The sequence below is a fragment of the Prionailurus viverrinus genome, chromosome D2, assembly GCF_022837055.1.
Source record: "Prionailurus viverrinus isolate Anna chromosome D2, UM_Priviv_1.0, whole genome shotgun sequence".
In the NCBI taxonomy this organism is placed as follows: Eukaryota; Metazoa; Chordata; class Mammalia; order Carnivora; family Felidae; genus Prionailurus; species Prionailurus viverrinus.
Window position 1 is genome coordinate 45,868,839 of NC_062571.1, and position 11,715 is coordinate 45,880,553.

An 11,715-nucleotide genomic window follows, 5' to 3' on the forward strand; every position below is an offset into this window, starting at 1 on the left:
GACCACGAGATTGTGACCTGAGCTGAAGTTGGTTGCTTAACCAGCTGAGCCACCGAGGTGCCCCTGGTTTGACATTCAGAAATCAGTACAATTCATCACATTTAAAAAAAGGAGAAAAATATGATTAACTGAAAAGACGCAGAGAAAGTATTTGATAAAACAACGCTATGATAAAAAAAACTTAAAACCATTTTTATTTATTTTGAGAGAGAGATCATGGGGGAGGAGCAGAGGGAGAGAGGGAATCCTAAGCAGGCTCCAAGCTCAGTGCACAGAGCCTGACAAGGGCTCAATCCCATGAACCATGAGATCATGACCTGAGCCAAGATCAAGAGTCAGATGCTTAACCGACTGAGCCACTCAGGTGCCCCATAGAAAAAACTTAACAAATTGAGAATACATAATCATGAGTAGGTTAAAGGTCCAATAGCAAATATTCCACGTAGTAGTGAATATTGAAAGCTTCCCCCCTAAGACTAAGAAGGCTACCTGCATGCTCTCCCTGCTGGCAGCCAGCACTCTCTGGAGGTCCCAGCCAGTGCAATTTGGGTTTTCATCTTGTACCCTGTAACCTTGCCGAGCTCGTTTATTAGCTCTAACAGTTTTTGACAATTCCTTAGCATTCCCTATAGACAAGACCATGTCATCTGCAAATATAGTTTTACTTCTTCCTTTACAATCTGGTTGGTTTTGTTTCTTTTTCTTGCCCAGTTGCCCAATCACTGCAGTTTGACGAGATAAAGAAGCCATAACGATTGTGAAGGAAGAAACACAACTGTCGTTTGCCGTTTGCAGAGGTCATAGCTATATGCAAAGAAAATACAAAGAATCTACCAAGTATTACAATTTAAGTTATTTTAGTGAGACCACTCAATAGAAACAGTCCACATAATAAAGTTAATAGAATCTCTACATACCAGCAAACATAAATATAAAACATCTAAGAATCTAGTGAAAGATGCGCAAAAATACTTTCCCGAAAACCACAAAATGGTTTTAAGAAAACTTGCAAAAGACCAAAAGAAACGGAGGGATATACCATGTTAATGGATTGAAGATTCAGTATTGTAGGGATAAAAAATGGCCCCAAACTGGTCTGTATACTCCATGGAAATCAGTCAAACTCTAGCATTTCTTTGGTGTGCAAACTGACAAGCTGATTCTACAATGCTTTGTGGAAATGCAAAGTCCTTCTTCATTCTGCAGGGATCACCTGGAGGACAGGATTGAGACAACTCAGGTCACCTCTCGCTCGTCCAGTGGAAGCACTTGTGTGTTTTTTGCCCTGACCATGTCTGTAGACATTCCAGCCCAATACAGCAATCCCTTCTTCTTCCCCATCAGACCAGAGAGCCTGCCAATCTCTTGCCATTGAGAATGTTCAGTTGTGAGTCAGTTGCACCAGTTCACTCTGTCCTGCAAAGGGGATACTTAACAACTTTTCCAAGTGGCCCTGGAAAGGCCTTGAAAGTAGGGTGGCTGGCACCTCTTGTCTCAGGACCCCAGGTGAAATGGAAATAGTCCCAGTTTAGTAGCCTGCTATTCAAACATATAGAGAACCCCTATCACGTGTGTGCTATGATGTTATTAGAAATTACTGGAGGGGCGCCTGGGTGGCTCAGTCAGTTGAGCATCTAACTTCGGCTCAGGCCATGATCTCGCAGTTCCTGAGTTCCAGCCCCACATCCGGCTCGCTGCAGTCCTGCAGTCAGTGTAGAGCTCACTTCGGATCCTTTGTCCCCCTCTCTCTGTGCCTCCCCCGCTTGTACTGTCTCAAAAATAAAATAAAACAAAAAAACTAAAAACAAAGAAATTACAGGAGTGTGGGCTTTGTTGGAATTTATTGTTGTGTACAATAAATGAGAAAAAGTAAACAAGATATTCTGTTTGGACCACTGCCAGGTAAAGTGAGTCTTTGTGCATTGACAGAGATCAGATCAGAAGCGAAGTTAAAGAGGCACAAACGGAGAATAATGATGGCTACTTTCTTTTGCTGAAGTTGCTTCACTGCATAAGAAAAGAGACAACACGAGTTTAAAGTTTGTTCCATTTTCACAATACGGTGTGTTGACCCCGCAAGTTCAACAGCATTTGGGTGAAAATGCAGGTTGCCTGTTAACAGAGACAGACGCGATGGCTGCTCATTACCTTGAGTACAACTTCACGGGGATCGGATGACTGTGGTTTGTGGGGACTTCCATTTTAATGAACTTCACACAGACACCTGCCACAACACAGTCCCCATAATGAAATCACTTAGGTTTATGGGAAAAGCTCTCAGCCCTGCGGGCTACGCTTTTCACCGCATGCTTTCACCATTTCCTGCCTAAAGTGAGAGCCCCAAGGAGCTGAATGCTGTCAACCAGGGAGACCACAGAAGCCACTAGAACACCTGTAAGACCAGGGGCGTGAGGCTTGGATTATGGGCAAGATGTGGCATGATGTGGGCCAGGATCTGACCCAGCTCTGGGAGGGACCTAACACAGGTGAAGGCCTCCTCCCTGGCACAGGGACAGGATGCCGAGAACACGTCCACCACTTGGTACCTGGGTGGGCTGTTCCCAATGTTATTTCCCAGGTCCTAAAGCCAGCGAGTCTTGATCCCTGAGAGCTTTCTCTCCTGAGCTGTGGGCACACCGTGCTGCCCAGGAATCCTGGGGCTGTTCCACACTGAACTGCCCAACCCAACTCTCAGACTGTGCTATTTATAGTGGACCAACTGAAATCAGTGCTTTGGGTGCCCCCTGCACCCCATTATTCCCCCGGCGCAGTCTGTGTTCTCTGCTAAACGGGAGGCAGGGAAATCAGAGCCCATATAGGTTTAGCATCAACATGCCATCAGCTTTCTGGGATGGTGGAGCCTAAGTTTCCAGTGAGCACACACAGCTCTGCTATCGCTGAATAGAGTATTTCTTCTGAATGCCTGAGATTCCGGTCCAAATCGGGACTGTGGTGCCTGGGATTCGGAGCCCAGGCAGCCCCACGGGGAGAGGAGGATGGAGTGAGTCGTGAGGGTACCTGAGGCTGGTGGGTGGCAGCCAGCCACGCTGCCAAGCTGGCTGGGGCTCCCTCGTCCCTTCTCTCCTGCGTGGTGGCACTCACAGTGCCCTGGCTCCGGCCGGCCTGGCCCAGCAAGATGCTGGCTGGAGCATCCAGGCCTGCAGCTGCCACAGGGGAGAGGAGAGCAGGCTCCCCCGCAGACCCGAGGGCGCGAGCCGGGTCAGGGCTCAGTGGTGCGACAGAGGGCATGCCAGCGCTTCACCAGCTCCTTGGGCTTGCTGAGCATCTCGTTCCAGTGCTCCAGCTGCTTGCCCCGGGCATACATGTAGGGGCCCACCACCACCCGGCCCAGCGCGTGGCTCTCTGCAGGGGAGGGAAAACGTCTTCACTCTCTGGACCACAGAAACCACATCACTTCAGCAACATCCCCGTGCCTTCTCTCTCTCTCACTTACTCCTCCTTTGGAAGGGTGGAGCAAGCCCCCTCCCTCTCTAAGCAGGAGCTGACAGCCCCCAAAGAACTGGAGTCGGAGATGGAAAAGGGAGCCCAGGTGGAGAGCCAGCCCTAGGGGGTCACCTACTCTGCCTCTCACCCTCCTCATGAGACATCTTAAGCCAGCCTCACGCCAAAGAGCTGAGGGAGAAAGGGGTCCCTCCGGAAAGAAGCCCTCTTCCATCACCTTCACGCTGCCTGAACGCTCCTCCTTTGCCCGTGTCCCCAACAGCCCGGCCGGGGTGGGGGGTGGGGGCAGCCTTACTCTCTCCTTCGGCGCCCTGCAGCACGGTCAGGCTGAGGCTGGCAGTGTCCAGCTCAGCGGGGTCGGCCTTGAAGCTGAAAGTCTCGCTGTACACGGGGTTGGCGGAGCCCAGGACAGCCGAAGTCTTCTTGCACTTGACAAACTTGTTGTGGTTCATCAGAGACACTTTGACACACACACCTGCGGGGCAGTGCAGACCTTGTGGGCCGGGAGGAGCGGGCGGGGTCCAGCCTCTGGCCTGTGGGAGGTCTGGCTGGGAGGGCGCGGCCCACCCTGGGCGCCAGGACCCCCGTTGCTCACAGCCACTATAGCCAGAGGGCGTTACGAGAGGAAACAGGGTTGATTAGCCAGGGTTGATTAGCGTATGGCCTCACGCCAGAGGAAATGCTGGGCTCCCTTCCTCTTCCTTCCTCTGTGCCTCCTGAATGTGCCCACGGCTCGGCTGGCCCTTGTTTACCAGGGCCTGGCACCACACGCCCATCCCTCCCTTTGGTGGAGGGGGGCCCTCTCTGCCTGCTGACTGCTCAGGCTCCCTGGGGCCCCTTAAACACCTTCTGCTTCAGAGGGCTGAATTTTTGGAGTGGGGCTCATATGGGTTTTGGATCCACAGTGGAAGGTTGAATGACAACTTGCTTACGGTGACCCAGATGCGGAGACACACAAATGGCAGACAGCCACCACCTTGCTGGGGGGGGGGGGGCGGGGGGAACACATAAGGGCAGGACATTATGCTGAGCCAGAGCAGGGCCTTCGCTCCTCCAGCTGCTGGGTTCTGGGGGGCTAGAGGAAGCAGCACCCCATGCTGCCTGTCGGCCTGGGATGCCTCTTCTTCCAGTCGGGTGCCATGCCTTGTGTGCAGGGGAACCCTCCATGGGGACAAGGGGACGCGGGGTCTGGCCCTGGAGGAACTGGAGTCCTTCACAGAAGGGCAGAGGTAGAGGCGGGATCAATCTAAGGTGGGTTCAATCTAAGGAAGTGGTTTCCCACATCACAGTTGTCCACAGAGGGTGGTGAGCACTCCCGTGGCGGCTCAGACACAGGCAGGAATTGCATGGCCAGGGGCAAGGGGCAGACTCCAGCTCCCGGCCCCAAGTTCACAGGACAGAACCTGCCCGGGGGAGGAGAACTTACTGACAAAACTCGTGTCCTCCTGGAGCTGGAGGCCCTTGGCTCGCAGCACGACCACAGTCAGGCGGCGCAGGCAGTCGTTGTAGCCGAGGCAGAACTGCAGGTCTCCAAACTCAGAGGGAGGCTGGGAGGCCGAGACCGAGAGGAAGGCACCCGGGTCAGTTAGCAGGTGCCGGAGGAGCCACGGTGCCTTCCCGGCAGTGCCTTCCTCCTTGGTCCCGGCAGTCAGGCACTGGTACTGTGTGGCACTTTTCTCCTTTAAGCCCACCCTCATTTGGGCTTGGATGGGGAAACTGAGGTCTGGCCAGCTGAAGGGACTTGCTGAAGATCACACGGTAGTGAGGGGCAGAGCTTCGGACACAGACCCAGGTCTAGAGGATTCCAAAACCTATTCCAAGCTGCCACCATCCTCTCGGGGGTCAGGAAGATAGAGGGTAAATATTTTCCTCGGTTGGACCATTTGGGGTGTCACCTTTCACAGCTGTCTGATCTGGGTGGGAATTTAAGTGTGGACTTTTTACAAGTCTCTGATCTCCAGGGCAAGAGAACCTCAGGCAGCCCTTCCCTGCCCAGGAGAGGCTCCACTCTGCCCCCTTGTCCCATGCACTTGCGGCCCAGGCCCAGAACCCTGAGTCACACCGGTAGGGGCAGTGGGCAGTAGGCTGAGGGCTGTCGCTGGCCGACAGGTGCTGGGTCACACCTGCCCACGGTAGTCTGACACACAGTGGTATATGCCTGGTGACCTTGACCTTTACCTCCAGGCTCTCAGCCTCCAGGTCTCTCCAGATGAGGCGCGGGCAGTCACCTGCCAGGGTCTCGTTTTTCAGGGGGAAGAACACCTGGCCCACGAGCTGGTGCTTCCTCTGTCTGTCCACGTGGTACACGGAGAACCTGAGTACCCTCTGAGTGATGCTCTTGCTGGACACCTGGGGGAGATGAGGGTCTGCGCTGGGGTCAGGTGTGGAGACAGGGGATGGGATAGGATGGCGTGCTGTTCTGGACCCAGGAGCTTTTGGTGACAGGTGACTCAACCAGGGACCTGCATACCCCAAACCCAGGCATCCTCAGGGGGCCCTTTCCAGCAGCGAGCCCAGTACCCCTGGGAAGTGGGAGTGTGTGCCACAGCCTTGCCTTGCAGGGTATGTTTCAAGGACCAGCAGCATTTACCACTTGCCTGGACTTTGCTAGAAATATAGGACCTGGGCCCCACCTCAGGCCCATGAAGGGAATCTACCATTTAACAGGACCTCCAAGTGATTTGTCTGCACATAAATGTATAGGAGGTCTCACACCGGAGCCCAGGGAACCTGCCCGTCTCTGCCATCTGAGTTGGGCACCCCTCTCCCTGAGGCTGTGTCCTCATCTGTAATGGGGATAGTGGTTCTTACTCTCTGAGTTCCCCACGCAATCATGGGGTCTGATGTTTGGCAGATGGTCAATTAATACTGATTTGCTTCTCTTCCTCTTCTCCTTCCCCTCCCCCATTAAAGCACAAAGAGGCAGAATCAAGTTGGGACGGGGCAGGAGAGTGATGGTTAAACAAAAATCAGTTTGTGAGCGTGACGTGTGGCCAGGCTGGTCAGCAAGGCTACATGCCTTCATGTCACAAGGCTTCATGCCCCGAGAAGGCATGCCCCGAGGTCACCTGTGAGTTCCCACAGTCTTGGTCCCCAGCAGGAGGCTGGGAGATGGGCCCCATGCCACCCCTCTTCTCAGCTACAGCTCTCGGCCCAGAAGAAGGCAAGAATCAGGGCTCTGGCTCAGCAATCACCCTCTTCTGGATGCTGCCCGGACTGTCCTTACCTTGCCAGCCAGCCTGCTGTCCGCTCTTGAAAATGTTTGCCCAAGGCTTCAAGGCAGCTCTTGATGGCTGGTTTCCCATAAGGGGCCCCCAGTCACCTGCTCAGGCTCCCAGGTACCTGTGAGCTTGGCTCAGTGCCCAGACAGCCTCTGCACCTCCAGACCCTGAGCCAGCCCGCCCACAAGCCAGCAAACGCACCACCTGCTGCAGGATGGCTCTAGGGTCCTGCACCGGTCTCTGATGGGATAGGCAAGTTCCTGCCCCCACCCGAAGGGGCATGGGGGGCTTGCCCTCTGCCTTCTTTAGATAACCTTGCCAGAAACCTCACAGTGCTCCAAAGCCTTGGAGCACTTCTCCAGAGCCCCATGGGCCAGAGCGAGGCATTCAGTAGGTGCTCCAAGAATGTTTTCTTGTTCTCTCATCCAGGCAGCCTGGCCAGAAGGAGCCCAGCCCTCTACCCCCTCACCTCCCTAGTCTCTGCCCTACCCCCATCATCAGCGGTCAGGACAGGGCAGGCAGGGGAAAGCAGAGCTGGTGGCATCAGGGGTCTTGGGGGGCTGCAGGGCCCTGGCTAGCACAGAAGGCTGGAGCTCACCTGCACGACGTCTGCTCCTTCCCAGGAGGCCAGACCCTGTCTGCACCAGAGGCCTTACCTGGAAGATGAAGTGCTCATCAAACTGCGGGTTGGAGGTCTTGCGTTTGGTCTTGGACTGGAGGAAGCGCCGCTCGTCGGGCAGCAGATGAAGCTTCACCAGGGGGCTGCAGGTCTCTGAGGGGCCTTGCAGCCTCCGCGCCTTGATCAAGCCCACCAACAGCCGCTCGGCTTCCTGCTGGTATTCCAAGGAGAACCACAGCCGCCCCAGGCAACCCTCAGGGAAGTCCGTCTCACTCGTGTCCTCTAGGAACTTGTATAGCTCTGGGTTGATGGTCCCCACCATGCCTGTATTTCCAATGACACAGGGGCGGGGTGGTCTGCCAGGCCAGAGGAAGGCAGGGCCATGGGGGACAGCGAGCTCTGGGCTTCACCACCCCTGCCCCCTGCTCGTCTCTTCTTGGCTGAGCCTCCAGTAGGCAGTTCACTGTCCTCTCCAGACCACATCCACCCCCTGCCCTTCTCTAGACTGAACACAACCTCTCTCTCTAGTACAGCTCCTCAGGCAGCCTGCCAGCACTAAGGCAGGGCATATCCAGGCCTGCTTCCCTCTGTGGCTCCCAGCAGAGTGAACAGTGTTCATTTAATCCCTGCCCCTTAGGTCGGGGCCTGCTTGTTGGGCAGGGGGTTCATAGTGCCCAGGACCTGACCTGGCCCCTGTCCATGGTGTTCAGAGGATGTCTCAGTGATAAAACTTTGCCTCTTCTATTCCTGTTGAAATTAGAAGGGCCTCGCTGATAACTGAGTGGTTTCTGGGAAGGTATCTTGGAAGGTGTTCGGAGCAAAGGTATGGGCAGAAAGCTGAGCACCCAGCTCCCACTTTTCTGAACTCTGGATCAGCCAACCAATCAGTCTAGGAAAGAACCCATCAAATGTTCTGCACCCGCATACCAGGGTTCCAATCCCTCTGTTGCCTACAGCCTCTGTGACCTTGGGCAAGGCACTGTTAGCCTTCCGAACCTCTGTTTATGAATGTGCAAAATGGGGTGAGGATCTCTCCCCCCAAACAGGCAGGGTGATGTCTTACTCCACAATGGCACATGAGGCCATATCTGGTACAGGCTAGGGGGCAGCAGGCATTTCATAAACCCAAGTACCTGGAAAGAATGGTCACTGGGCCACTCTTCCCAAGGGAAACCAGAAGATTCTGCCCAGAGCACTAGGATCCCAAGGGAAATGGCTTTACTGCTGAGACTCAGCAGAGCCCAGCCAGCAGCACCCCTGTTTCTGTTTCACTCCTGGGGTCCAACCCAGGGGGTGAGGCTGCTGCCTAAATTCTGCCCCCAGGAGGCCAGTGGTGTGGGCTTTCCCCAGGTACCACGGTCCTGGTGGTCTCTGCCCCCAGAACAAGTGGACCTGGTAATTGGGGGCATCACTGGAGGGCTGCTGGTCCAGGCTGTTTTCCAGGGTCAGGCCCATGAAACCAAATGGTTCCACCCCGGCCAGAGCAGACCCTGACCCCAGGCAGGCTCTGGCGGGAGCACTCACCAAGGTTGCTGCTGGAGGTGTGGGGCAGGAGCTCCGGGGCTGGGTAGGGGTCCCGTGGGACCTGAGCCCACTCTCCACTGTTCAGGGGTACCCAGTCTCGGTCTTGGAAGGAAGGGGGCACCACGAATGGCACACCTGGTGGCCTGTCCCGAGGCGGGAAGATGACATGTTGGTGGCAGGTGGAAGGTGTGGCTCCCACAGCCCATAGGGGTTGAGTGTCAGAGGCTGGGGGAGGAAAAGCCAGCAGGAGCCAGGAGGAGGCAAGAGCACCATATTCTGGGCCCACACCTGCCCCTGCCTGCCCCCCACCCCCACCCGCAGCCAATACCTCTGCCTGTCTGCAGCCAGTGGGGCCAGCACTGCCTCAGCCATTTACTGGTTGTGTTCCCTGGACCCGTTACTATGTCCTCTGAGCCTATAGGAAATAAGCTCATTCTGGAAAACGAGCTTCATAATGCCTGCCTCATAGCTTGTGGTGACAATTCTGGGGTTTCTTCATGATCGCTCCCAGCATGATGAGCATACAGGAGGCACCCCATAAACAGACCTTTCCTTTCCCACCCTACTCCAAGGGCAATGCCACAGGGAGGGCCCTAAGCAAGGCCAGGGGCTTGCTTGGCCCCACACCCTGCCTTACCTGCTTGTCCGGGTCCTGGCGGCATATGGCGGGCAGAGCTTGTCCCCTTGTGTGCTGGACGCAGCTGTGGTCCCTGGCAACTCCTCATAGGTGAACATGGCACAAAGCCTCTTCCACAGACAGCAGCTCACCCAGATCAATAGCAGTAGCAGTAGCAGCCCCCCAGCGAGGCCCCCGATTACCAGGGCCACCTGCTCTGGGGGCAAAGACCACTAGGACTGTGATGCCTGGAGAAAGCCATCCCCTTCACACCACGGACCTGCTGGGGGCAGGATTTGGGCAGCAACCACATGCCCTGAGTTGGACCCCAGGAGCGACACAGAAGCAGGCTTCCTGTTCCTTTGGAAAGCAGCTGGCCCTGGACTTGAGATTCAGGTTGAAATGAACCATTTTCTTGTGCTTCTGAGTAGAAATTAAATCTGCGCTTACCAGAACCTTTATCTTCCCTGGACTCCTATTCAGGCTTGAGAGCAAACCCGAGTGTGGGCATCATGTACATAAGGAAAGCCCAGGAAGGGGTGATGTCCTGGTTTGCATTCCCAGCCCTATCCTTTGGGGTCCTGGAACCTGCTGAGAGGCCGAACTCACGTTTGAATTCTGTAACTGTCTCTACAACCCAATCCCTTGTTCAACCCTCTATCAAGATGAACCCTCTTAGGGGAGTCGGCTGGAGACGACGGGAGTGTGGATGAAGAAAAGGGCAGTGGGCGTGAGAAACGGAGACACAAGTACCCTTTGCTGCCTGCACCCGTACAATTGCGGGGAACTGGCAGGATCCACTCCCGTTTCAGCGCCCTCTCTGGGACGCTCGCTCCCAGGCGCCTGCTGCCTTCCTCTGACAAAGAAGGGGCCTCCTTCGGGTCACGTGAGGACACGGGGCTTCCGGGGCTCTGGGGTCTGGACGAGGGGAGTGGTGAGGAGACACTCCCCCCCACCTTCCTGACCCCCAAAGGTCCTCTAGGAGCAGGCCTCCCTCTCCACCTCTTCCCGTGCTAGGAGCCACAGGCAGGTGCGGGCGGCGCCCCAGCGGGGCAGGGGGGGCGGGGGGAATTGGGGGCCGAGGGCCCCCGACGCCGCCCTGGGGGCGCGGGTGGGGAAGGGGCACTTACCCGCCATGACACTGCTCGGCGGGCTGCCGGGGCTGGGGCGCACTGGTCTCCGCGCCTCCACGCGCCGCGGGACAGGCTTTTAAAGCGCGGCGGTGCCGTCGGCGGGCGCGGGGGCGGTCCCTCGTCGGGTCCTGGCGGCAGTCGGCGGGGGAAGGGAGCCCGCCCCCGGAGGCCGCAGCTCCGCCCCGGCCAGGCCCGGGTCGCCGGCGAAGGGGGAGCCGCCGGTGAGCGCCAGGAAGTGCAGGACTCTGGGCTGCGCGGCTGGGGCGGGGTGGGGTGCGAGGGCGCCCCGCTCCGGGAGGGCAGCGCCAACGCTTTGGCCGCCGCGTCTGAGGGAGGGCTCGGCACCTGGCCCTTCACGCCCGGCCCCCTGGACACGCGACACGCGGGTCTAGGAGTGCCACTCCATCTTCCGCGATCCTCTGCAGGCTGTGGCTGCGCCCCCCGCCCCCTCCCCGGCTCCCCCCATATCCCTCCCCCCTCCCCCCCGACCCCGGGCCTGCGCCCACTCCTGTCCCGAGGCCTGCCGGGCTTCCAGGTTGGACTCTCCGCGCGCGGTCCCGGGCCCCCGTGCCGCCTGCCTGACCGCGGGGGGCGAGGGGTGCGGGGCTGAAATTCACGGGTCCGCCCTGGCAGCACACAAAGTAATGAGGCGTTGGACAGACCGGGTTCTGCAGCGGGACCACCTGGGTTCCTACCCCGGCTCCCCACTAGCCAGTTGTGACACTGGGGACAATTTCCTTCAGCGCTCTGGGCTCCCTGTCCTCAATTGGGTTAGTAATAGTAATCCCTCTGGGGTTAAAGTATGTAATGGACACGGCTTAGAACGGAGGTGACTTGGCCCCACGGTGCGCGGAGCGGGGGGGAGGGGGAGGGGGAGTGGGTGGTGCACAGCGCGTGCCAGCCACCGCTATGGTGATTATCTGACTCAGGGTGGCGTCGCCTGGATCCCCTGGACACCCGCAGCCCCTCTTACTGAAATGCTTATTATCAGACCGCGGGGGCAGTGCCAGTCGGGACTAGTGAAGGCAGCCAGAGCCTTGACCGGAGGCTCCGGTCCTCTGCCAGCTTCCACCCGGCGTGCGTCCCATTGGAGGACGCGCACCCTCTTGGCGTCCCATGGAGTGTCCCTGTGGGGTGCTC

General features: G+C 57.1%; 1 protein-coding gene across 11 annotated transcripts; it reads right to left on the minus strand.

Moving 5' to 3' along the window:
• Positions 1-703: 703 nt before the first annotated feature.
• On the minus strand, positions 704-10,711 carry LOC125148216 (synaptotagmin-15-like). Of its 11 annotated transcripts, XR_007145453.1 has the most exons (10): positions 10,573-10,711; positions 9,464-9,659; positions 8,827-8,969; positions 7,340-7,626; positions 5,641-5,811; positions 4,889-5,009; positions 3,758-3,937; positions 3,019-3,363; positions 2,149-2,224; positions 1,825-2,007 (listed from the first exon to the last, which is right to left on the minus strand). XR_007145453.1 is itself a non-coding variant. In XM_047826049.1 (8 exons), the coding sequence occupies exons 1-8, from the start codon at positions 10,577-10,579 to the stop codon at positions 3,221-3,223; spliced, it is 1,248 nt and encodes a 415-aa protein (XP_047682005.1). In that variant the 5' UTR covers positions 10,580-10,711; the 3' UTR covers positions 1,825-3,220. The 11 variants fall into 11 exon arrangements, 6 of the variants coding, with proteins under 6 accessions (XP_047682005.1, XP_047682009.1, XP_047682006.1 ...); XR_007145454.1 differs by lacking the exons at positions 1,825-2,007; positions 2,149-2,224 and adding an exon at positions 704-1,772; XR_007145455.1 differs by lacking the exon at positions 2,149-2,224.
• Between the last annotated feature and the right edge of the window lie 1,004 nt (positions 10,712-11,715).